This window comes from Ovis canadensis, chromosome 3, assembly GCF_042477335.2.
Source record: "Ovis canadensis isolate MfBH-ARS-UI-01 breed Bighorn chromosome 3, ARS-UI_OviCan_v2, whole genome shotgun sequence".
Taxonomy (NCBI): domain Eukaryota; kingdom Metazoa; phylum Chordata; class Mammalia; order Artiodactyla; family Bovidae; genus Ovis; species Ovis canadensis.
The window spans coordinates 193,725,996-193,751,804 of NC_091247.1; the positions used below are offsets into that span (position 1 = coordinate 193,725,996).

Consider the following 25,809-nt stretch of genomic DNA (forward strand, 5'->3'; position numbering starts at 1 on the left):
TTACAGCACGCGAACTCTTAGCTGTGGCATGTGGATTCTAGTTGCCTGACCCAGGATTGAACCCAGGCCCCTGCATTGGGAGTGTGGAATCTCAGCCACTGGACCGCCACGGAAGTACCCTCCAGTGGTTTTAGAACATTGGATCTTCTACCCACTCTTTCCACTTTAGAAAGTAATTAAGGGCATATGTTTTTAGAGGAAGTTTAATATGTTAAATAAAAACCCCAAACTAGTAGTTACTACAAAATATAGTTTAATTTCACTCTTCATTATTTCCCACAAAATTTAAAAAATACCAACATACAGACAAGAGCAAGTGAAACAGAAAAGACCTTAAAAGTTGTATAAAAGACAGACCTAAACTCAATATTGTATGAGCAGTGACACACACACACACCAAATACTCTGAAATGAATTCAGAAAGCATGTCCCCAGTTGGATGAGTTTCACATCTGGAATGATCCTAAACAAAAATTCTTATTTTATGTGGAAAGGATCTTCCCAGACTTCTCTTAAGAAAGCATTCCTTATTAAACAGAGGCAGACTTATTCTAGGCACCAAAGTCCTAAATGCCTCTCCTAGGCCTCATGGAACTTAGAAAAATCAATGAAAACAAAGCCCTATAGGGATGAGAGAGTGACACCTAGTGGCCACCCAGCAGGTTTTCTTTATGGCTTCTGATAATTCTACCAATGAGATGTTGGGCAAACCTGAGTCTCTAAGTCCAGAGCCCAGCAATGACCTACCTGAGTGACAGATTCCTCTTTAGAACAGGATCTGAAACTGGACCCATTAAACATGGTCTGATACCTAGAGACTGGCTATTTTATATACTTGTGCCCTAGACTCTATGGAGATTTCTCATTATGACATCCAATGAACACAGCCTCTTCCCATTGTGACACTGTAATTACATACTTCCCTTTATCTCTGTTTAGTTACCAAAAGTCTGTTCTGTATCCTCCTGTTTGTGTTTATCAGTGGTTTCCAAATTTAGTTACTACAGTGTATACCTCAAGTTTTATTTGATTTCAGGTTAATGAATGTTTAATACTTCTAAGTTTACTAATTTCAAAAAAGTTTTAAATTTGATACATTGATCAAGGTTCACAGTTATTTACATTGAACCGAGGATCAATAAATGTTCTTTATAGCAGTTAGAGGTAAACACCATACTTAATAGCATAAATTTTGATCTATTTAAATAATATCCACTTAATAAAATGTCTAAGAGCAGGGCTGAAGAATGAAAATATAATGTGTATCACATGTGTAATTTAAAACTTTCTAGTAGTCACATTAGAAAAGTAAGAAAATAAAATTAATTTTAATGTTTAATTTGGTATATCCAAAATATTATTTGAACATGTAATCAATATAAAGTTATGTGACATTTTATATTCCTTTTTTTTATACTAAGTCTTTGAAATCTGGTATATGGCACCCCACTCCAGTACTCTTACCTGGAAAATCCCATGGACAGAGGAGCCTGGTAGGCTGCAGTCCATGGGGTCGTGAAGTCGGACATGACTGAACGACTTCACTTTGACTTTTCACTTTCATGCATTGGAGAAGGCAATGGCAACCCACTCCAGTATTCTTGCCTAGAGAATCCCAAGGATGGGGGAGCCTGCTGGGCTTCCGTCGATGGGGTCGCACAGAGTCGGACACGACTGAAGCGACTTAGCAGCAGCAGCAGCAGAGCACACTTTATATTCACAGCACATTTCAGTACATACGAGTCACGTTTCCAGTTTTCAGTAGCCACATGTGGCCAGTGGCTATCATACTGAACTGAATATTTCTAGCATCTGATTATGGGTTCGAGTCCTATGGGTGAGAATCATTACTCCACAGGAAGTAAATGGAGAGATCAAACCTCTTTTTACAAATAAGGAAACTGAAGTAGAGAGAGTTAAAATGGCTTTCTTGAGGTCACACAGAGAAATTTAGTTTAGCAGGCTCTTCCAATCCAGGCATGCCTCCCATGTAGGTAATTCTTAGAATTAAAAAAGTAAATAAATAAGATAGTATTCTTTTTAGGATATTTGATTAAATTGGTAGATATTTTCACCAACATGTAAGAAATTAATTGGTTTGAGTAAAATGAAACAGTATAATGTAAAGCATAAAAAATATGTCACTCTTAACAGCAATCAAATGTAAATAGAATGCATGAAGAAAGCACTGAACTTAGAGCTACAGTATCATACAATGCTTGGAGTGAATTCTGGGGGCAGAGCAAGAAGATAAACATCAGAGTGGGTTACTAAAGGATCAAAGCATTCAATTCAAAGCAATTCAATTACTATCCACCCGTAAGTCTATGGAATAACCTCTCCTCTTACAAAGAGAGAGAACTGCTACTGTGTAAGCAGGAATGACCAGCTTCGAGAAAGTCTGCCTCTCAGATCCCTGGATCATGAGGATTGCCCCCACCTCCTTGGGAGGTCAAGGGGCCACAGTGACCTATCCTGCTACACTGGCTTAGGCTGACTCTGGAGATTTAGCACAATCTGCAGTGGTCCAGACTCCTGAAATGTTACCTCTGTAGGCAGACCTCTCTATTTGACTTAGAGAACAGGTGTATCTGTCATGCTTCTTCAGACTTAATTATCATGCTTGTGTGCATGTGTGCGTGTGTGTGCTCAGTAGTGTCCAACTCAGACTGTAGCCCACCAGGCTCCTTGGTCCATGGAGATTCTCCAGGCAAGAATACTGGAGTGGGTTGCCATTTCCTCCTCCAGGGAATCTTCCTGACCCAGGGATCAAACCCAAGTCTCTTGTCTCTTCTGTATTGGCAGGCTGATTCTTTACCAATGAGCCACCTGGGAAGCCCCAAATATCCTGCACAGGCTGCTACAAACCAATACCCCCATCTTGTAGGATTTTTTGGCTTTGGCTTATTCTACACTTGAATGTCCCCCAAGTTCTCAAATGCCAGAACCAGGGGTGGTGCTGAACCTCTGACATTATTGGAACACTGCATTGATTCAAGACAACAGGTCAATACATCCTCGCCCACGTGGCCTCTGCAAATATCACATGTGAAGGAACATATGATTTTGGTTGTGACGTTACTGTGTTGTCCATTAATGTGTCTGAAAGTTTAATCTGTTGCAGCCTAAGGATATATATGTAAGGTAAAAAGGGTGCCTTGTTTGGTGAGAGGCTCTCAGGAAAATCTGCTGGAGAGGGACAGCATGACACAGAAAACTGGAGTTGATCCCCAGGGAAACTAATCCCCATTAGTTTCCTAGCCTATCTTACTTTTACTTGTGAGGCACAAAAGAGAAAATATGGGAATACACTTGGTAAACTAGAAAGAGCTATTAAAACCATAGGTATTATGGAACCATTATAATATTACAGTATTATGCTCTTCAAACATGTAGATATACACATACAGTATTTTAAATATCCTTAATTCTTGCACTCAATTTGAGCCACTTCTAGGTTACTGGTTTTTAAACTGCTTTCAATTTTTAATTATAGCTGGAAAATTGGTTTTGAATTCTTTCTCATTGCCTCATGGTTTTAAAAATGTACTTGTCATTTATGTAATTAGCTTTGGTTACAAGCAATAGTAACTGTAATTTCCTAGTAATTTAGAGAGTCAACAACTAGCTCCTAGGTGACTTAACTAATCATTTAACTAATGAGACTATTGTTTTCCCAAATGTGTATAAAGAAACTGGTTTACACACATTAAACATTGAAAGACATATGAACTTAATTGTGACATTATGCAAGACATTGAATCTGCCTGGACCCACTTCTTCCACTAAGACTAATCTGTTGCTAAATACCTTTCAGCATCAGAAACCTGTTCTATCTGTAATAAAAATCTTGAGTGGTTCTATTAAGAGTAAATCTTAATACCCTTGAGTATTAAGGCAAAGGCTAATCACACAGCTATAGGGCCCAAGATCTTTCCTTTTCTGTAAGCAAAGTTGAAACTTTCTCAGCTTTTCCTTTTGAATTTTAAATAAGAAATCATCTCACTTAAAATCTATCTCAAAGTGCTCAATTGAGCATAACTATTGTGGTTCTGTACTTGCCCAAGTCCACAAAGACTGACTACAGTATTCATTGTGATCACAACTACAAATTGCACTATCCCTTTAAATGTTCAAGTACTCACTATTTTCTTAAAATGGATAAGCCCTGACCTCAGTGAAGGAAATTTATGAGGAAAGGAAATGTTCCAAATTACACAAATCTTCTAAGTCAATTATAAATGAATCTCAGACACAAGGAAAATGTCCACACATTAAACTCCCCAAACTCAAAACAACTGCACCATAAAATAAAAATAAAACCAAACCAAGATACATGTGGCATTCTTGGTTAAAAAGACTTTAGCAAAAATATAGCAACTAGTGGGTTTGAAGCCATGTCGATGACTAAAACAGTCTATAGAAAATTCTGTGACTCTGAAGGGAAACATCACATTTCCCCAAATCCCTATTAAAGTCAGGAGTAAATCTATAAAAACTGGCAGACCATTAATAGGAATAAAAGATAAAAACAGTATACAAAGAATACAAAGACTATATAGTCTTTTGTAAATGAAATGCTTCGAGACTTTTCTCATGTTTAGAGTTAAAAATCAAATGTTAGAGTGTCCAGTGGATGTCACTGAAGTCCCCGGGGTCTCCCAGGCCCCCCTCTGCTTCTAAGTAATTCATGAAGGCAGCCATGGCTGTGTCATCATTGTCACAGAGGGCTTCAAAGTCCAGCTGGACTCCTTCTCCTATCGAATTGAAATACAGGCTGTGTAAGTACATTTGGAGGTTAAAACATGAGTTATCATCAAAAATGGCAAAGCAAGGTTAGGATACCACACAATGTATTATTGAAGGCAAAGCATACGTTTTACAGATGCCAGATATATTTTTTAATGGGTTGCCTATTTTTATAACAATCTGCTGTCAGATAAATTGCACTTCACTCATTTGATGCACATAGGGGAGTTAGTCTATGACTTTTCTAATAGAAAATAAAAGCACTAAGAGGTACAGAGTCTGAGATCGTTGGACGGTAAGGGCTGGGGTTTATTCCTGTGTGTGTATAGAGCCTGGAAAGAGAAATTTAACTTTAATCTGCCTTGTGGAAATGCTTGTTTAACTCCAAAATGATAAGGCTGAGACAAAAGCGTCACTTTCCAAAAATTTGAAAGACTCTAATAAAAGGAAGGAGTCCTTAGATTTTTGATTGAAAAAGGAAATAAAGAGGAACCATGGAAATGTGTTTTAAATTGATACTAAAGAGGTTCTAGAAATCCATGGTTAAAACACAGTGAGAGATTAATCAAAGTTTTCTAAGTATCTTCCAAAGTACAATAGAATTTAAGATGATTAATATGTGGTTTCTGGAGAAGGAAATGGCAACCCAGTCCAGTATTCTTGCCTGGAGAATCCCATGGGCAGAGGAGCCTGGCAGGCTACAGTCAATGGGATTGCAAAGAGTCAGACATGACTTGGTAACTGAGCATGCAATATGTGGTTTTGTGTGAACCTGAATGTCCATGTTCCTTCAAGGCTTTTGATTCTCAGGGCTTTCCCAGTGGCTCAGACAGTAAAGAATCTGCCTGCAATGCAGGAGACCTGGGTTTGATTGCTAAGTCAGAAAGATCCTCTGGAGAAAGAAATAGCTACCCACTCCAGTATTCTTACCTGGGGAATTCTAGGGACAGAGGAGTCTGAAGGGCTACAGTCCATGGGGTCCCAAAGAGTCAAACATGACTGAGCAATTAACACTTTCACTTTCTTTTTTTCCCCTCTGATTCTCTTTAACATTTATTTTCAGGAGATCAGAGGCAGTTATGGGGAGCATAAAATTGTATCCCTTCAAGTTTCTTTATTCGGACTTTGCATAGGTATAGTTAAAATGAATAATTATATCTTAAACTTTTTATGATTGGTATCTTTTAAAAATCTTTTTCTGGAGAATGGAATTTTTCCCTAAACATGAGAGCTTTAGTTTTATTTAAACTGTGTTTTAATAATACTCATAACAACTCAGTTGATAATCAGACTTTCAGTGACAAGTCCATTAAGTAGAATGTGCTGTATGTGCTCAGATGCTTAAGTTGTGTCCAACTCTTTGTTACTCTATGGACTGTAGCCGACCAAGCTCCTCTGTCTGTGGGATTCTCCAGGCAAGAATACTGGAGTGTGTTGCCATGTCCTCTTCCAGGGGATCTTCCCGACCCAGGGAACAAACCTGCATTTCTCATGTCTCTTGCACTGACAGGCAGGTTCTTTACCACTAGTACCACCTAAGTCGCATACACTGAAAAATTAACACCATGACTACTGTATTTAAGACCCTTTGTACAGCAAAGTGATTCATATATATATATATATTCTTTTTCAGATTCTTCTCCATTATAGTTTGTGATACTATATTGAATAGAGTTCCCTGAGCTATATAGTAGGACCTTGTTGTTAACCTATTTTATATATAGTAGTTTGTATCTGATAATCCCAAACTCCTAATTTATCCCTCCCCCTGCCTTTGTCCTTTGATAACCAAATTTGTTTTCTGTTTGTAAGTCTACTTCTGTTTGGTAAATAAGTTCATTAGTGTCTTTTTTTTTTTTAGATTCCACATGTGTGATACTATGTGATATTTGTCTCTCTCTGTCTGATCTACTTAATATGATAATCTCTAGGTGCATCCATGTTGCTACAAATGGCATTATTCCCTTTTTTATGGCTGAGTAATATTCCATTGTGTGTATATATACCACATCTTCTTTATCCATTCATCTGCTGATGGGCATTTAGGTTGCTTCCATGTCTTGGCTATTGTAAATAATGCTGCTGCAAACATTGGGGTGCATGCATCTTTTCAAATTAGTTTTCTCCAGATATATGCCTATGAGCGGGATTGCTAGATCATATGGTAGCTCTATTTTTAGTTTAAGGAACCTCCATATGTTCTTCATAGTCATTGTACCAATATATGCTCCCACCAACAGGGTTGAAGGGTTCTCTTTTCTCCATGCCTTCTCCCACATATATTATTTGCAGAGATTTTGATGATGGTCATCCTGACCAGTGTGAGGCGATATCTCATTGTAGTTTGGGGGAAAAACTTAGTTTTAAAGCTGTTTGCAAATTTAGAAATTTCCTAAACCTGAAACTATAGTGACTAAAAAAGCAGTTTTTAGAAAACCAAAATAGTGATCAGTTGTGTAAGAAATCTTACCGAGGAGTGGTTCATGACTGAGGGGAGCAATAGCACTTTGGTTTTGTTTTGTAGCCTCTTGTTCCCCTATTTCAGGTGGACTTAGGGTAATCAACTCCTTATCTGACATCTGTAATGACAAAATAAAAAACAGTAAGTTTCCTATTTGAATGAAATAAAGATTTCTTAGCAGTTTTAACATGTGGGTGTGCCTTCATGAACAACATGGCAATTTGCACTTACTGAGTGCCCTGTGCTTGGTACTCCACAAATAAAATAAAATTTTCTTTCATGTTACAAATATTGTGAGGTCAAGAATCTGAGGCCTAAAGAGTCTAATATCTTGTCTAAAGTGTTGGAGCCATGATTCTAACCCAAGTCCTTCTGACTCCAAAGCTCCCACATTATTCATAATCATAACTAAAGTACACAATTATACATATAAGGGGAAGTTTTAGATTAAGAAGGAAAAACATTTCAGTATTTTAAAAATGATGGTAAAACTATATCTCATCCAAAGCTACAATGGGAAATACTGCTTTGGAACAGGGTATGTATTAAACCAGAGACTTTTACCAAAAAGTTGTCATAGTGTTACACAGACACAGGCCAAACAATCTGATGTTCAATATAGCTCATCGAAAGAAATCATTTACCTATATTGTCTGATTCAGTTGATAAACTTTATCATAATGCCTACATAGCATACACTACTCAGAGATTCTTTTGTGCTACAAGGACTTAAATCCCTGTTTCTGGTATATAGTCTGGCACAAAATACATATCAAATAAACAGGTGTCAAATGTAAGAGTAAAACTTGAAAATACCAGAACAAAAGTCTATGTTAATACAAAAAGATATTTTCAGGTTCCCTTTTGTCCCTGGTCAGATTTAATTTCTCTTCTCTCCTATATTCTCATGTGCTCTGTGCTATGTCACTTCAGTTGTGTCTGACTCTTTTCGACCCCCTGGACCATAGCCCACCAGGCTCCTCTGTCCATGGGATTCCCCAGGCAAGAATCCTGGAGTGGGTTGCCATTTCCTACTCCAGGGGATCTTCCTGACCCAGGGATGAAATCTGAGTCTTTTACGTCTCCTACATTGACAGGTGGGCTCTTTACCACCAGCGCCACCTGGGAAGTATACCTACTTTAGAGCATTTTGTTGTCTGGGATACATCACAATTACATTATATGAGGGTCTTCCATATATTCAGTGCTATGTTCAGTACACACATTTTGTATGTATTTCAAATTGCTAATATTCATTCAATTGAATTAAATAGTAGGTAATACTGCAGCCATGAAATTAAAAGACGCTTACTCCTTGGAAGAAAAGTTATGACCAAACTAGATAGTATATTCAAAAGCAGAGACATTACTTTGCCGACTAAGGTCCGTCTAGTCAAGGCTATGGTTTTTCCTGTGGTCTTGTATGGATGTGAGAGTTGGACTGTGAAGAAGGCTAAGTGCTGAAGAATTGATGCTTTTGAACTGTGGTGTTGGAGAAGACTCTTGAGAGTCCCTTGGACTGCAAGGAGATCCCACCATCCCATTCTGAAGGAGATCAGCCCTGGGATTTCTTTGGAAGGAATGATGCTAAAGCTGAAGCTTCAGTACTTTGGCCATCTCATGCGAAGAGCTGACTCATTGGAAAAGACTCTGATGCTGGGAGGGCTTGGGGGCAGGAGGAGAAGGGGACGACAGAGGATGAGATGGCTGGATGGCATCACGGACTCAATGGACGTGAGTCTGAGTGAACTCCAGGAGTTGGTGATGGACAGGGAGGCCTGGCGTGCTGCGATTCATGGGGTCACAAAGAGTCGGACATGACTGAGCGACTTAACTGAACTGAACTGAACTGCATACTTGTTTTGTTGCTTATATTAAGCTTTCTTCCAGACCATGAGGAGTACTTTTAATCCATAGACTTGGAGTTTGTTAAAATAACAATAATAACTATAATTTACTGAGCACATACTATGTCCCAGGAACTGTGAGGTTTTTTATTTCTTTGTGTATTAAATAATTTAATTGACACACTAATGAGGAAGCTGAGGTGCAGAGTTTAAAAAACACACAGGAGGTTATCCCAGCAGTAAGTGAATCAAAACTTGGACCCAGACATTATGGTCTCAGCAACTTCACTATTAGCCACTATTCTACACTGCCTCTTAAAAACTCTGGAAAGAAATCATTTTTTTTAATAGGATGGCCTCTTTTCTCAAAAGAAATAATCAACAAGGACCAATTTTATCATTCATTTATTTCATGAATATTATCATTTACGAAAGTACTTACATTCCTGCAGTTTAGAGTGTGTGTATCTTTCAGTAAATCTGCTGGACTTGAATCAAGGGATGAAGATGACTGTAACCTTCAAAAATGACACATAAAACATGTTATATGTCTATTTATATATATTTTAGAGAAATTTCTCTTCTGAATACAGTCTGATAAAAATGCAGGGAGGAACATAAAGACTGAATATCACAACAGTTTTCATCGTTAGACTGACTTATTCAGAACCAGACATATATTTGACTACAGAGTGCTGAAAACACTACACTGAATAGAAACATCAAACCCCAAGGTGAAAGCTCTTAAGTAAATTATGTTACCTGTCTTAATACAACACGTTGCATAGTGATGGAACAATTACACAGTTCAAAATAGGCACTGACATCAAGAATCAGTTCTTATTAGGATACTAAAAAGCAGAACTAGAGTAAAGAAAGATTTCCTAATATTGTGCAACCTTTTCTTTAAGTGGAAAATACGTCATGTTTTTACTATAATAGGTCAAAATCAATGAAACACATGAAGACAAAAACATAATCATAGGCTTTGAAGAGATAACAAATCTCTTCAAAACTTAATATGTAAAACTTACGATGTTATATATTACTAAATGCTCAATTATGTGATACATAATGGCATAAACATAACTTTATGGCCTTGTGTATTCCCAAGGATGCAGCTGACAGGAAATTATAGAGGGAGAAATCAAAACAGAAAAATGAAATGAATTAGGTAGGAAACACAGATGAAAAGATTAGTGACATGTCTTGGAGATTTTTCACAATATAATGTATGTAGTTTGGCTGAATTCCCACTCTGTGGTTCAAGGTTTAAAAACATCAACCACTCAATTAGCCCTTGTTTAGCTGGATCATCAAAAAAGCAAGAGAGTTCCAGAAAAACATCTATTTCTGCTTTATTGACTATGCCAAAGCCTTTGACTGTATGGATCACAATCAACTGTGGAAAATTCTGAAAGAGATGGGAATACCAGACCACCTGACCTGCCTCTTGAGAAATCTGTATGCAGGTCAGGAAGCAACAGTTAGAACTGGACATGGAACAACAGACTGGTTCCAAATAGGAAAAGGAGTACTTCAAGGCTGTATATTGTCACCCTGCTTATTTAACTTATATGCAGAGTACATCATGAGAAACGCTGGGCTGGAAGAAGCACAAGCTGGAATCAAGATTGCCAGGAGAAATATCTATAACCTCAGATATGCAGATGACACCACCCTTATGGCAGAAAGTGAAGAGGAACTAAAAAGCCTCTTGATGAGAGTGAAAAAGGAGAGTGAAAAAGTTGGCTTAAAGCTCAACATTCAGAAAACGAAGATCATGACATCTGGTCCCATCACTTCATGGCAAACAGATGGGGAAACAGTGGAAACAGTGTCAGACTTTATTTTTTGGGGCTCCAAAATCACTGCAGATGGTGATTGCAGCCATGAAATTAAAAGATGCTTACTCCTTGGAAGAAAAGTTATGACCAAACTAGATAGCATATTCAAAAGCAGAGACATTACTTTGCCAACAAATGTCCATCTAGTCAAGGCTATGGTTTTTCCTGTGGTCATGTATGGATGTGAGAGTTGGACTGTGAAGAAAGCTTAGTGCAGAAGAATTGATGCTTTTGAACTGTGGTGTTGGAGAAGACTCTTGAGAGTCCCTTGGACTGCAAGGAGATCCAATCAGTCCGTTCTAAAGGAGACCAGCCCTGGGATTTCTTTGGAGGGAATGATGCTAAAGCTGAAGCTTCAGTACTTTGGCCACCTCATGCAAAGAGTTGACCCATTGGAAAAGACTGATGCTGAGAGGGATTGGGGGCAGGAGGAAAAGGGGATGACAGACGATGAGATGGCTGGATGGCATCACTGACTTGATGGACGTGAGTCTGAGTGAACTCCAGGAGTTGGTGATGGACAGGGAGGCCCGGCGTGCTGCAATTCATGACTGAGCAAATGAACTGAACTGAACTGAAGGATGAAAGAAGCTAACTTCCCCTAACCATGCATGTCACTACCAGATTCTGAAATATTCCTTAGTTTACTGGGCAAAAACCTGCTATTTAACTTCACCTCAGTCCCTTTTAACTGAGTTAAAACTCCGTTGCTCAGTGGCCTGATCTCTTCCTCAGTGAATCTCCTTGTCATTTGCTGAAACCAGCATGCTTTCTCCTACTCAACGCCATACACTGGCCAAGGTGCCTCCATACGTAAAACTCCATACCCTGCACCCTGCACATTCTAATGGTTCCCAGCTAGCAACACCTGGCTCAATTTTTGCTTTCCTTATGTTGCCCTTCCAGCATACACACTCAAATGATTTTCAACGAGGGTGCCAAGACCATTCAATGGGAGAAGGCAGTCTTTTCAGCAAATTATGTGAAAAAATTGGATATCCACATGCAGACAAAGGGAGTTGGACTATACCCATACTCAGAGTAATTTTCTTGGTTGAACTTTGTGCTACTTAGTACAAATGTTTATAATTCACTTCAGAAATACATTTTAGAGCTATTATGGAAAACTCCAAAGAGCTATAAAAGCAGATAATATAATGAAATCTTATATACCCACCAAACAGCTTCAGTAATTGTCCTTTCCTCACCTAATAACAATGTATGAGATAAAAAATTTTAAATGTTTTTGTGTAGGATGTAAAATTAATATAAATATAAGTGTATTATATGTAAATTATTAATAACATCATTCAAGATGCTCCTATTCTTATTTTTTCTGCATTTGATGATATTCTCAGAGAAATGTTAATATGTCTCACCATGATTATACTATTTCTTTATGATTATATATCTTTTTTTTTTTTTTTAGATTTTATTTTATTTTATTTTATTTTTTTTAATTTTTAGTTTTTTATTTTTTAAATTTTAAAATCTTTAATTCTTACATGCATTCCCAAACATGAACCCCCCTCCCACCTCCCTCCCCAGAACATCTTTCTGGGTCATCCCCATGCACCAGCCCCAAGCATGCTGCATCCTGTGTCAGACATAGACTGGCGATTCAATTCACATGATAGTATACATGTTAGAATGTCATTCTCCCAAATCATCCCACCCTCTCCCTCTCCCTCTGAGTCCAAAAGTCCGTTATACACATCTGTGTCTCTTTCCCTGTCTTGCATACAGGGTCGTCATTGCCATCTTCCTAAATTCCATATATATGTGTTAGTATACTGTATTGGTGTTTTTCTTTCTGGCTTACTTCACTCTGTATAATCGGCTCCAGTTTCATCCATCTCATCAGAACTGATTCAAATGAATTCTTTTTAACGGCTGAGTAATACTCCATTGTGTATATGTACCACAGCTTTCTTATCCATTCATCTGCTGATGGACATCTAGGTTGTTTCCATGTCCTGGCTATTATAAACAGTGCTGCGATGAACATTGGGGTACATGCGTCTCTTTCAATTCTGGTTTCCTCGGTGTGTATGCCCAGCAGTGGGATTGCTGGGTCATAAGGTAGTTCTATTTGCAATTTTTTAAGGAATCTCCACACTGTTCTCCATAGTGGCTGTACTAGTTTGCATTCCCACCAACAGTGTAGGAGGGTTCCCTTTTCTCCACACCCTCTCCAGCATTTATTGCTTGCAGCTTTTTGGATCGCAGCCATTCTGACTGGTGTGAAGTGGTACCTCATTGTGGTTTTGATTTGCATTTCTCTAATAATGAGTGATGTTGAGCATCTTTTCATGTGTTTGTTAGCCATCCGTATGTCTTCTTTGGAGAAATGTCTATTTAGTTCTTTGGCCCATTTTTTGATTGGGTCGTTTATTTTTCTGGAGTTGAGCTGCATAAGTTGCTTGTATATTTTTGAGATTAGTTGTTTGTCAGTTGCTTCATTTGCTATTATTTTCTCCCATTCAGATGGCTGTCTTTTCACCTTGCTTATATTTTCCTTTGTTGTGCAGAAGCTTTTAATTTTAATTAGATCCCATTTGTTTATTTTTGCTTTTATTTCCAGCATTATATCTTTTATAATTTATTTTTTATTGAAGGATAATTGCTTTACAGAATTTTGTTGTGTTTTGTAAATCTCAACATGAATCAGCCATAGGTATACATATATTCCCTCTCTTTTGAATTTCCCTCTCTCTTCCCTCCCCATCCCATCCCTCTAAGTTGATACAGAGCCCCTGTTTGAGTTTCCTGAGCCATACAACAAATTCCTGTCGGCTATCTATTTTACATATGGTAATGTAAGTTTCCATGTTACTTTTTCCATACATCTCACCCTCTCCTCCCCTCTCCCCATGTCCATAAGTCTGTTCTCTATGTCTGTTTCCCCACTGCCACTCTGTAAATAAAATTTTCAGTACCATTTTTCTAGATTCCATACATGTGCATTAGAATATGATACTTATCTTTCTCTTTCTGACTTACTTCACTCTGTATAATAGGTTCTCGGTTCATCCACCTCCTTAGAACTCACTCAAAAGCATCCTTTTTGTGGCTGAGTAATATTCCATTGTGTGTATGTGCCACAACTTCTTTATCCATTCTTCTGTCAATGGACATCTAGGTTGCTTCCATGTTCTAGCTATTGGAAATAGTGCTGCAGTGAACAATGGGATACATGTATCTTTTTCAATTTTGGTTTCCTCAGGGTATATGCCTAGGAGAGGGATTGCTTGGTCATATGGTGATTTTATTCCTAGTTTTTTAAGGAATCTCTATACCAGCTTCCATAGTGGCTGTATCGATTTATATTCCCACCAACAGTGCAAGAGCGTTCCCTTTTCTCCACACCCTGTCCAGCATTTATTGTTTGTAGATGATTTGATGATTATCATTCTGACGGGTGTGAGCTGCTATCTCATTGTAGTTTTGATTTGCATTTCTCTAAAAATGAGCGATGTTAAGCATCTTTTCATGTGTTTGTTAGCCATCTGTATGTCTCCTTTGGAGAAATGTCTGTTTAGGTCTTTTTCTCACTTTTTGATTGGGTTGTTTGTTTTTCTGGTATTGAGTTGTATGAGCTGCTTTGTATATTTTGGAAATTAATCCTTTGTCAGTTGTTTCATTTCCTATTATTTTCTCCCATTCTGAGGGTTGTCTTTTTACCTTGCTTATGGTTTCCTTGACTGTGCAAAAGCTTTTAAGTTTAATCAGGCCCCACCTGTTTACTTTTGTTTTTATTTCCATTACTCTAAGAGGTGGGTCATAGAGGATCTTGCTTTGATTTATGTTATCGAGTGTTCTGCCTATGTTTTCCTCTAAGAGTTTTATAGTTTCTCTTCTTACATTTAGATCATTAACCCATTTTGAGTTTATCTTTGTGTTTGGTGTTAGGAAGTGTTCAAATTTCATTTGTTTACATGTAGCTCTCCAGTTTCCCCAGCACCACTGATTGAAGAGGGTGACTTTGCCCCATTCTTGCCTCCTTTGTTGAAAGTAAGGTACCCATAGGTGCATGGGTTTATTTCTGGGCTTTCTATCTTGTTCCATTGGTCTATATTTCTGTTTTTGTGCCAGTATCATACTGTTTTGATGACTGTAGCTTTATAGTATAATCTGAAGTCAGGAAGGTTGATTCCTCCAGCTCCATTCTTCTTTCTCAAGACTGCTTTGGCTATTTGGAGTCTTTTGTGTTTTCATATGAATTGTGAAATTTTTTGTTCTAGTTCTGTGAAAAATGCCATTGGTAATTTGATAGGGATCCCACTGAATCTGTAGATTGTGTTTGGTAGTGTAGTCATTTTCACAATATTGATTCTTCCTACCCAGGAACATGGAATATCTCTCCATCTGTTTATGTCATCTTTGATTTCTTTCATCAGTGTCTTATAATTTTCTATGTACAGTTCTTTTGTCTCCTTAGGTAAGTTTATTCCTAGATATTTAATTCTTTGTTTGCAATGGTGAATGGGATTTGTTCCTTAATTTCTCTTTCTGATTTTTCATTGTTAGTATATAGAAATGCAAGTGATATCTGCATATTGATTTTGTATCCTGCAACTTTTCTAAATTCACTGATTAACTCTAGTAGTTTTCTGATACTATCTTTAGGGTTTTCTATGTACAGTTTCATGTCAACTGCAAACAGTGAGAGCTTTATTTCTTTTCCCATCTGAATTTATTTCTTTTTCTTCTCTGATTGCTGTAGCTAGTACTTCCAGAACAAAGTTGAATAACAGTGGCGAAAGTGGACACCCTTGTCTTGTTCCTGATTTTAGGGAGAATGCTTTCAGTTTTTCAGCATTGAGAATAATGTTTGCTGTAGGTTTATCATATATGGCCTTTACTGTGTTGAGGCAGGTTCCTTCTATGCCCATTTTTTGGGGGTAGTTTTAACCATAAATAGGTGCTGAATTTTGTCAAAGGCCTTTTCTACATCTATTGAGATTATCATATGGTTTTTATCTTTCAATTTGTTAATATAGTATATCACATTGATTGATTTGCATATATTGAAGAATCCTTGCATCCCTGGAATAAACCCAACTTGATTATGGTGTATGAGCTTTTTGATGTGTTGCAGAATTCTGTTTGCTAAAATTTTGTTAAGGATATAGGTGCATAGATATTTACAATTGTTATGTTTTCCTCTTGGATTGATACCTTGATCATTATGTATTGTCCTTCCTTATCTCTTGTAATCTTCTTTATTTTAAGGTCTATTTTGTCTGATATGAGGGTTGCTACTCCAGCTTTCTCTTGCTTCCCATTTGCATGGAATATATTTTTCCATCTTCTCATTTTCAGTCTATATATGTCTTTAGGTCTGAAGTGGGTTTCTTGTAGACAGCATATATATGGGTTTTGTTTTTGTATCCATTCAGCCAGTCTGTGTCTTTTGGTTGGAGCATTTAATCCACTTACATTTAAAATAATTATTGATATATATGTTCCTATTTCCATTTTCTCAATTGTTTGGGGTTTGTTTCTGTAGATCTTTCTCTTCTCTTGTATCTCTTGATTATGTAAGTCTGTTTAACATTTGTTGTAAAGCTGGTTTGGTGGTACTGAATTTTCTTAACTTTTGCTTGTCTGAAAAGCTTTTGATTTCTCCATCAATTTTGAATGAGGTCCTTGATGGGCACAGTAATCTTGGTTGTAGATTTTTCCCCTTTCAATACTTTAAATATATCCTGCCATTCCCTTCTGGCCTGCAGTTTCTGCTGAAAGATCAGCTGTTAAGCATATGGGATTTCCCTTGTATGTTACTTTGTTGCTTTTCCCTTACTGCTTTTAATATTCTTTCTTTGTGTGTTTAGCCTTTGTCTGTTTTAGTATGTGTTGTGGTGTATTTCTTCTTGGGTTTATCCTGTATGGGAGTCTTTGTGTCTCTTGGACTTGACTGACTATTTTCTTTTCCATGTTAGGGAAATTTTCAACTATAATCTCTTCAAACATTTTCTCATACCCCTTCTTTTTCTCTTCTTCTTCTGGGACCCCTATTATTCTAATGTTGGTGTGTTTGATATTGTCCCAGACGTTTCTGAGACTATCCTCAATTCTTCAGATATTCTGCTATTGGTCCATTCTAGAGTATTTTTAATTTCAGTAATTGTTTGTCTCTGTATGTTTATTCTTTAATTCTTCTAGGTTTTTGTTAATTGATTCTTGCATTTTCTCCATTTTGTTTTCAAGGTTTTTGATCATCTTTACTATCATTATTCTGAATTCTTTTTCAGGTAGTTTGCATATTTCCTCTTCAAATATTTGGATTTCTGTGTTTCTAGTTTGTTCCTTCATTTGTGTAATATTTTTCTGCCTTTTCATTATCTTTTTTTTAACTTACTGTGTTTGGGGTCTCCTTTTTCCAGTCTTCAAGGCTGAATTCTTTCTTCCTTTTGGCCCTGGTAAGTTTGGTCCAATAGTTTGTGTAAGCTTCCTATAGGGTGAGATTTGTGCTGAGTTTTTGTTTGTTTGCTTGTTTGTTTTTCCTCTGATGGGCAAGGCTGAGTGAGGTGGTAATCCTGTCTACTGATGATTTGGTTTGTATTTTGCTTTGTTTATTGTTTATATGAGGTGTCCTGCACAGGGTGCTACTGGTAGTTGGGTGATGCTGGGTCTTGTATTCAAGTGGTTTCCTTTGTGTGAGTTCTCACTATTTGATACTCTCTAGGGTTAATTCTCTGGTAGTCTAGGGTCTTGGAATCAGTGCTCCCACTCCAAAGGCTCAGGGCTTGATCTCTTTGATGATACGTTCAGTGGTGGAGAGGTGGAGTTTCCTCCTGGACATGATCCCCTCGGCCTCCTCCCATCCTCCCCAGCCATGATATCCAGACGTGTGCTGGTCAACCTGATTTGCCCTAGCCTTGCTTATCAGGGTGGCCCAGGCACCAGAAGGAGGCAGCCACAGCAGCCCAGCCTCAAATCACACAGACTTGAGATGCAGGCCCATTGGCCATTCCCTCCAGAGGCACCAAGTCCAGAGCACTCACAACCATGAATCAGGGAAGCAACATGGGTGGCTGTGGCTGCTGATTATATATCTTTTTCTTCTGATTTTTGCTTTAAGTTCTTTGTTTCTTTGTTGTTAGATGTCTAATGGTTTATGATGTCTATTTCCATTGTGTATTGTACCTTTTGTCATTAAAAATATTCATCCTTGTTTCATTTAAAAATAAATTAATTTTTAAAAACTGTCCTTTCCTAATCTTGTTAAATGTATTTAACCCAAACTCATACTTCCCCTTTCCTCCTAGACACTTCACCACTTAATCTGTAAATACTTCTCACTGGAGAAATATTGAATTAATTTTTATGGGGTACTGCCATGATATAGCTGTTTTCTGGTATGACTTAAATCAAATCCCTTATGATTATACAGTGGAAGTGACAAATAGATTTAAGGGCCTAGATCTGATAGAGTGCCTGATGAACTATGGAATGAGGTTTGTGACATTGTACAGAAGACAGGGATCAAGACCATCCCCATGGAAAAGAAATGCAAAAAAGCAAAATGGCTGTCTGAGGAGGCCTTACAAATAGCTGTGAAAAGAAGAGAAGTGAAAAGCAAAGGAGAAAAGGAAAGATACAAGCATCTGAATGCAGAGTTCCAAAGAATAGCAAAGAGAGATAAGAAAGCCTTCTTCAGTGATCAATGCAAAGAAATAGAGGAAAACAACAGAATGGGAAAGACTAGAGATTTCTTCAAGAAAATTATAGATACCAAGGGAACATTTCATGCAAAGATGGGCTCGATAAAGGACAGAAATGGTATGGACCTAACAGAAGCAGAAGATATTAAGAAGAGGTGGCAAGAATACACGGAAGAACTGTAAAAAAAGATCTTCATGATCCAGATAATCATGATGATGTGATCACTAATCTAGAGTCATACATCTTGGAATGTGAAATCAAGTGGGCCTTAGAAAGCATCACTATGAACACAGCTAGTGGAGGTGATGGAATTCCAGTTGAGCTGTTTCAAATCCTGAAAGATGATGCTGTGAAAGTACTGCACACAATATGCCAGCAAATTTGGCAAACTCAGCAGTGGCCACAGGACTAGAAAAGGTCAGTTTTCATTCCAATCCCGAAGAAAGGCAATGCCAAAGGATGATCAAACTACCACACAATTGCACTCATCTCACATGCTAGTAAAGTAATGCTCAAAATTCTCCAAGCCAGGCTTCAGCAATACGTGAACCATGAACTCCCTGATGTTCAAGCTGGTTTTAGAAAAGGCAGAGGAACCAGAGATCAAATTGCCAACATGCGCTGGATCATGGAAAAAGGAAGAGAGTTCCAGAAAAACATCTATTTCTGCTTTCTTGACTATGCCAAAGCCTTTGACTGTGTGGATCACAATAAACTGTGGAAAATTCTGAGAGATGGGAATACCAGGCCACCTAACCTGCCTCTTGAGAAACCTATATGCAGGTCAGGAAGCAACAGTTAGAACTGGACATGGAAAAACAGACTGGTTCCAAATAGGAAAAGGAGTACGTCAAGGCTGTATATTGTCACCCTGCTTATTTAACTTCTATGCAGAGTACATCATGAGAAATGCTGGACTGGAAGAAACACAAGCTGGAATCAAGATTGTCGGGAGAAATATCAATAACATCAGATATGCAGATGACACCACCCTTATGGCACAAAGTGAAGAGGAGCTAAAAAGCCTCTTGATGAAAGTGAAAGTGGAGAGCAAAAAAGTTGGCTTAAAGCTCAACATTCAGAAAACAAAGATCATGGCATCTGGTCCCATCACTTCATGGGAAATAGATGGGGAAACAGTAGAAACAGTGTCAGATTTTATTTTGGGGGGCTCCACAATCACTGAAGATGGTGATTGCAGCCATGAAATTAAAAGATGCTTACTCCTTGGAAGAAAAGTTATGACCTACCTAGATAGCATATTCAAAAGCAGAGACATTACTTTGCCGACTAAGGTCCGTCTAGTCAAGGCTATGGTTTTTCCTGTGGTCATGTACGGATGTGAGAGTTGGACTGTGAAGAAGGCTGAGCGCTGAAGAACTGATGCTTTTGAACTGTGGTGTTAGAGAAGACTCTTGAGAGTCCCTTGGACTGCAAGGAGATCCAACCAGTCCATTCTAAAGGAGATCAGCCCTGGGATTTCTTTGGAAGGAATGATGCTGAAGCTGAAGCTCCAGTACTTTGGCCACCTCATGCGAAGAGTTGACTCATTGGAAAAGACTCTGATGCTGGGAGGGATTGGGGGCAGGAGGAGAAGGGGACGACCGAGGATGAGATGGTTTGGTGGCATCACGGACTCGATGGACGTGAGTCTGAGTGAACTCCGGGAGATGGTGATGGACAGGGAGACCTGGCGTGCTGCGATTCATGGGGTCGCAAAGAGTCGGACACGACTGAGCGACTGAACTGAACTGAACTGATAACTATCTCTTAAAACTTGAATTCCAAAACATTATTTTTCTAAAATCTAAGGAAATTCTGAGTTCAAAATTTATTTAAAACCTGCCTAGATGAGTAATTATGGGCCTGCATATATGCATATTCACATATATCCACACATGTTTTCTTTCTTATGAAAGTGAAAGTGAAGCTGCTCGGTTCTGTCTGACTCTTTGCAATTCCATGGACTAACGCCTACCAGGCTCCTCTCTCCATGGAATTTTCCAGGCAAGAGAACTGGATTGGGTTGCCATTTCCTTCTCCAGGGGATCTTCCTGACCCAGAAATCAAACCCAGGTCTCTTGCATTACAGGCAGGTGTTTTACTGTCTGAGCCACCAGGGAAGCCCATAACACTATTCTTTTGTTCTATTTCTGTGCTTTTTTTCTATTAACCATATAAGGTTCTTTCCATTTTAGCATAAATAGAGCTACCTAATATTTAACTGTTGCAAAGTATAACATTGTATGGATACACCATAATAAGTTGTGGTTATGATAAATATTTAAATCCCTACTGTAGACAAGTGCAGCATGGATCTTTTTGCATTTTTTTTTGCCATTTTTTTTTTCAAGTCTACTCTCCAACTTTTTTTAAAATATGGAGCTATTTTTAAAACTTCCTTGACAACTGTATTCTTTATACTACCCATAAAGTTTTAAATATAAAATTATATAAAATTTATGATATATAAAGTTTAATATAACATTCAATAACTTTATACTATAAAATTCTTCATCAGTTAAGTTCAGTCGCTCAGTCATGTCTGACTCTCTGTGACCCCATGGACTGCAGCACACCAGGCCTCCCTGTCCATCACCACCTCCCGGAGTTTACTCAAACTCATATCCATCGAGTTGGTGATGCCATCCAACCATTTCATCTTCTGTAGTCCCCTTCTCCTGCCTTCAATCTTTCCCAGCATCAGGGTCTTTTCCAATGAGTCAGTTCTGAGCATCAGGTGGCCAAAGTATTGGAGTTTCAGCTTCAGCATCAGTCCTTCCAGTGAATATTCAGGACTAATTTCCTTTAGGATGGACTGGTTGGATCTCCTTGCAGTCCAAGAGACTCTCAAGAGTCTTCTCCAACACCACAGTTCAAAAGTATTGATTCTTTGGCACTCAGCTTTCTTTATAGTCCAACTCTCACATCCACACATGACTACTGGAAAAACCATCGCTTTGACTAGACGGACCTTTGTTGGCAAAGCAATGTCTCTGCTTTTTAATATGCTGTCTCAGTTCAGTTCAGTTCAGTTCCGTCACTCAGTCACGTCCAACTCTTTGTGACACCATGAATCGCAGCACGCCAGGCCTCCCTGTCCATCACCAACTCCCAGAGTTCACCCAAACTCATGTGCATAGAGTTGGTGATGCCATCCAGCCATCTCATCCTCTGTTGTCCCCTTCTCCTCCTGCCCCCAATCCATCCCAATGAGTCAACACTTTGCATGAGGTGGCCAAAGTATTGGAGTTTCAGCCTCAGCCATCAGTCCTTCCAATGAACACCCAGGACTGATCTCCTTTAGGATGGACTGGCTGGATCTCCTTGCAGTCCAAGGGACTCACAAGAGTCTTCTTACATGCATGGAATGCAAAAGTTGGAAGTCAGGAAACACCTGGAGTAACAGGCAAATTTGGCCTTGGAATACAGAATGAAGCAGGCCAAAGGCTAACAGAGTTTTGTTAAGAAAATGCACTGGTCATAGCAAACACTCCCTTCCAACAACACAAGAGAAGACTCTACACATGGACATCACCAGACGGTCAACACCGAAATCAGATTGATTATATTCTTTGCAGCCAAAGATGGAGAAGCTCCATACAGTCAGCAAAAACAAGACCGGGAGCTGACTGTGGCTCAGATCATGAAAGCCTTATTGCCAAATTCAGACTTAAATTGAAGAAAGTAGGGAAAACCACTAGACCATTCAGGTATGACCTAAATCAAATCCCTTATGATTATACAGTGGAAGTGACAAATAGATTTAAGGGCCTAGATCTGATAGATAGAGTGCCTGATGAACTATGGAATGAGGTTTGTGACATTGTACAGGAGACAGGGATCAAGACCATCCCCATGGAAAAGAAATGCAAAAAAGCAAAATGGCTGTCTGAGGAGGCCTTACAAATAGCTGTGAAAAGAAGAGAGGTGAAAAGCAAAGGAGAAAAGGAAAGATATAAGCATCTGAATGCAGAGTTCCAAAGAATAGCAAGGAGAGATAAGAAAGCCTTCCTCAGCGATCAGTGCAAAGAAATAGAGGAAAACAACAGAATGGGAAAGACTAGAGATCTCTTCAAGAAAATTATAGATACCAAGGGAACATTTCATGCAAAGATGGGCTCGATAAAGGACAGAAATGGTATAGACATAACAGAAGCAGAAGACATTACGAAGAGGTGGCAAGAATACACAGAAGAACTGTACAAAAAAGATCTTCAAGACCAAGATAATCACGATGGTGTGATCATTCACCTAGAGCCAAACATTCTGGAATGTGAAGTCAAGTGGGCCTTAGAAAGCATCACTACGAACAAAGCTAGTGAAGGTGATGGAATTCCAGTGGAGCTATTTCAAATCCTGAAAGATGATGCTGTGAAAGTGCTGCACTCAGTATGCCAGCAAATTTGGCAAACTCAGCAGTGGCCACAGGACTGGAAGAGGTCAGTTTTCATTCCAATCCCAAAGAAAGGCAATGCCAAAGGATGGTCAAACTACAACACAATTGCACTCATCTTACGTTCTAGCAAAGTAATGCTCAAAATATGCTGTCTAGGTTGGTCATAGCTTTTCTTACAAGGAGCAAGCATCTTCTAATTTCATTGCTGTAGTCACCATCTGCAGTGTTGAGCTTTAAGCCAACTTTTTCACTCTTCTCTTTTACTTTCATCAAGAGGCTTTTTAGTTCCTCTTCACTTTCTGCAATAAGGGTAGTGTCATCTGCATATCTGAGGTTATTGATATCTCTCCCAGCAATCTTGATTCCAGCTTGTGCTTCATCCAGTCCAGCATTTCTCATGATGTACTCTGCATGTAAGTAAAATAAGCAGGGTGACAATATACAGCCTTGACGTACTCCTTTCCCAATTTGGAACCAGTCTCCTGTTCCATGTCCAGTTCTAACTGTTGCTTACTGACCTGCATACAGATTTCTCAGGAGGCAGGTCAGGTGGTCTGGTATTCCCATCTCTTTAAGAATTTTCCAGTTTGTTGTGATCCACACAATCAAAAGTTTCATATATTAAGATAGTTAGTGTATTTTATCCTTTGTAATACAAACATTTTCTATGGCTTATAATTTGTCTTTTAACCTTGTTAATTACAATGGTTATAGTTATGTTTGAGTTTTTATACAATTAAATTTATCCATTTTTATCTTAATGAATTCCAGGTTCTGTGCGATGTTTAGGAAGGACTTTACAAACTAAGTTGCTACTATAAAAGTGATCTCTTCCATTATGTTATTAAACTGGATACTGTTTGCATATAGGAAAGCTATTGATTTTTTAATATTTGTATGGTTAATAAGATGATGATTCTACTTGTGAAAGTATTTACAGTAATCAAACATTACCTTTGTAAGTCCAGAAATTCGCTTGCAACTTCTGTTCCAATACTACCAGCACCAAGTAATATTTCCGTAGACGTTCCAGGCACACTAATCAAAGACTGTCTAGAGGATCCTAAATCATAACAAAAGATTCAACTGAGGATTTAAAAAAGTATATAACTTGGTCAATATATTTTTTTCAATTCAAATATATTTCCTATTTCCCTCTTTAAAAGAAACAAACCAGCTGCATCCTAAAATGTTAGAAACATTCATGCTTACCTTACAAACATTCTCATAATGGTTTAAGATGCTCATAAAGACTGATGTGAATTAAGTATATGGGAAGTCATTCAGAGGTCAATCATGACCTATAACCCTTGAGTACAGACAGTTTCTTCACACTTTAACCTCCACACTAAAGGCAGAGCAATACTGTTTTTTTTTCTTTTATTGAGGTATAGTTGATTTATAATACTGTTAGTTCCAGGTATACAGCAAAGCGATTCAGTTGTACATATATGTATATATGTATATATATATATATATATATATTCTTTTTCAGATTCTCTTCCATTATAGGTTATTCAAGATATTGACTATAGTTCCCTGTGCTATATATGAAATTCTTATTATTTTACATGTAGCTATGTGTATCTGTTAATCCCATACTCCTAATTTATCCCTCTCAACCCCTCTATTTCCCCTGTGGTAACCATAAATTTGTTTTCTATGTCTGTGAGTTTATTTCTGTTTTGTAAATATGTTTATGTGTATTATTTTTTTTAGATCCCACCTATAAGTGATATCATATTTGTCTTTCTCTGGCTTACTTCACTTAGTATGACAATCTCTAGGTCCATCCATATTGCTGCAAACGGCAATATTTCATTCTTTTTTATGGCTGAATATGACTCTACTTTTAATATTTCCTAATATGTCAATTTTTATTAATTAATGCAAATAAAATATTAACATATTCCTGTGGTGAACAGCTGCAATAACTTCCCCTTGGTGCTTTTCATGAATTTGACCAACAGGCATTTGAGCGCTCTAATATACAAGGAACTATGCTAGCAGCTGGAGGTTGATAATAAGTAGAACACCATTTCTGCTCTTAAGCGACTCACAGTCTAGGAGTGAGCCAGTTAAATGAACAACCTATTGCAATACAATATAAGATTATAACAGAAGTGTGACCAAAGTACTGTGGGAATTCTGATGAGGATAACTCAACCCACTGAAATCTTTTCAAGTTCACTTAGAAATTTTTCCCTCTCCAAGACAGATAAAGAGGATACCTTTCTTAGTAATAAGTCTTCACACCTAAAACTAAGCTTACCTTCTGATGACTGAGAGCTGCAACGAAGCAATGATGTTTCTCCAGCATCACTATGTCCCCTAGAATTCAGAAACATCATAGGTGATTTTCTAAGGTGAAGGAAACTGTTAAAGCAACTACATTAAGCCCTGTGTATCTGAATGGTCAGTTCTTGACCCATTAGTGTTTTATACACATATTGTTAACGTTACCACCAATCCCGAGGTATTGATGTGCTAAGTACCAGGGCTTTTGCCAGATGCCATATTGCCCTGTAATGTATATGTTCTCACAGATACAAATTCTCAGTTCATAGTCTAATGATAAGAAGGCAAGAATTATTGGGATGAGTAATAGAATTATCAGGATGGGTAATTAGTACTTACTGCAGGTACTAAGGATTGGAGGGGCTTTTAAAAAAACTAAATATTTTAGATAAGGAAATAGAATTGGATTGATAAAACCTTATAGCAATTTCAAATAGAACATAGAAAAATAATACTTGGAGTGGGGCCATGCTAGCATATTGAGCATATCAAGGAAAGCTGGCTTTTTCTTTAGGCTGACATAGCCATAGACCAGGG

General features: G+C 38.0%; 1 protein-coding gene across 1 annotated transcript in view; it reads right to left on the reverse strand.

The window, feature by feature from the left end:
* Positions 1–4,216: 4,216 nt before the first annotated feature.
* The window catches only part of BMAL2 (basic helix-loop-helix ARNT like 2), a 101,683-nt gene continuing 80,090 nt past the window's right edge, over positions 4,217–25,809 (reverse strand). Inside the window, exons 13-17 of the mRNA XM_069581989.1 lie at positions 25,247–25,305; positions 23,929–24,037; positions 9,500–9,575; positions 7,220–7,328; positions 4,217–4,757 (exon numbers count right to left, since the gene is read on the reverse strand). Coding sequence (XP_069438090.1) covers positions 4,621–4,757; positions 7,220–7,328; positions 9,500–9,575; positions 23,929–24,037; positions 25,247–25,305 — 490 coding nt within the window. The 3' untranslated portion in view covers positions 4,217–4,620. The remainder of the gene's footprint in view (positions 4,758–7,219; positions 7,329–9,499; positions 9,576–23,928; positions 24,038–25,246; positions 25,306–25,809) is intronic.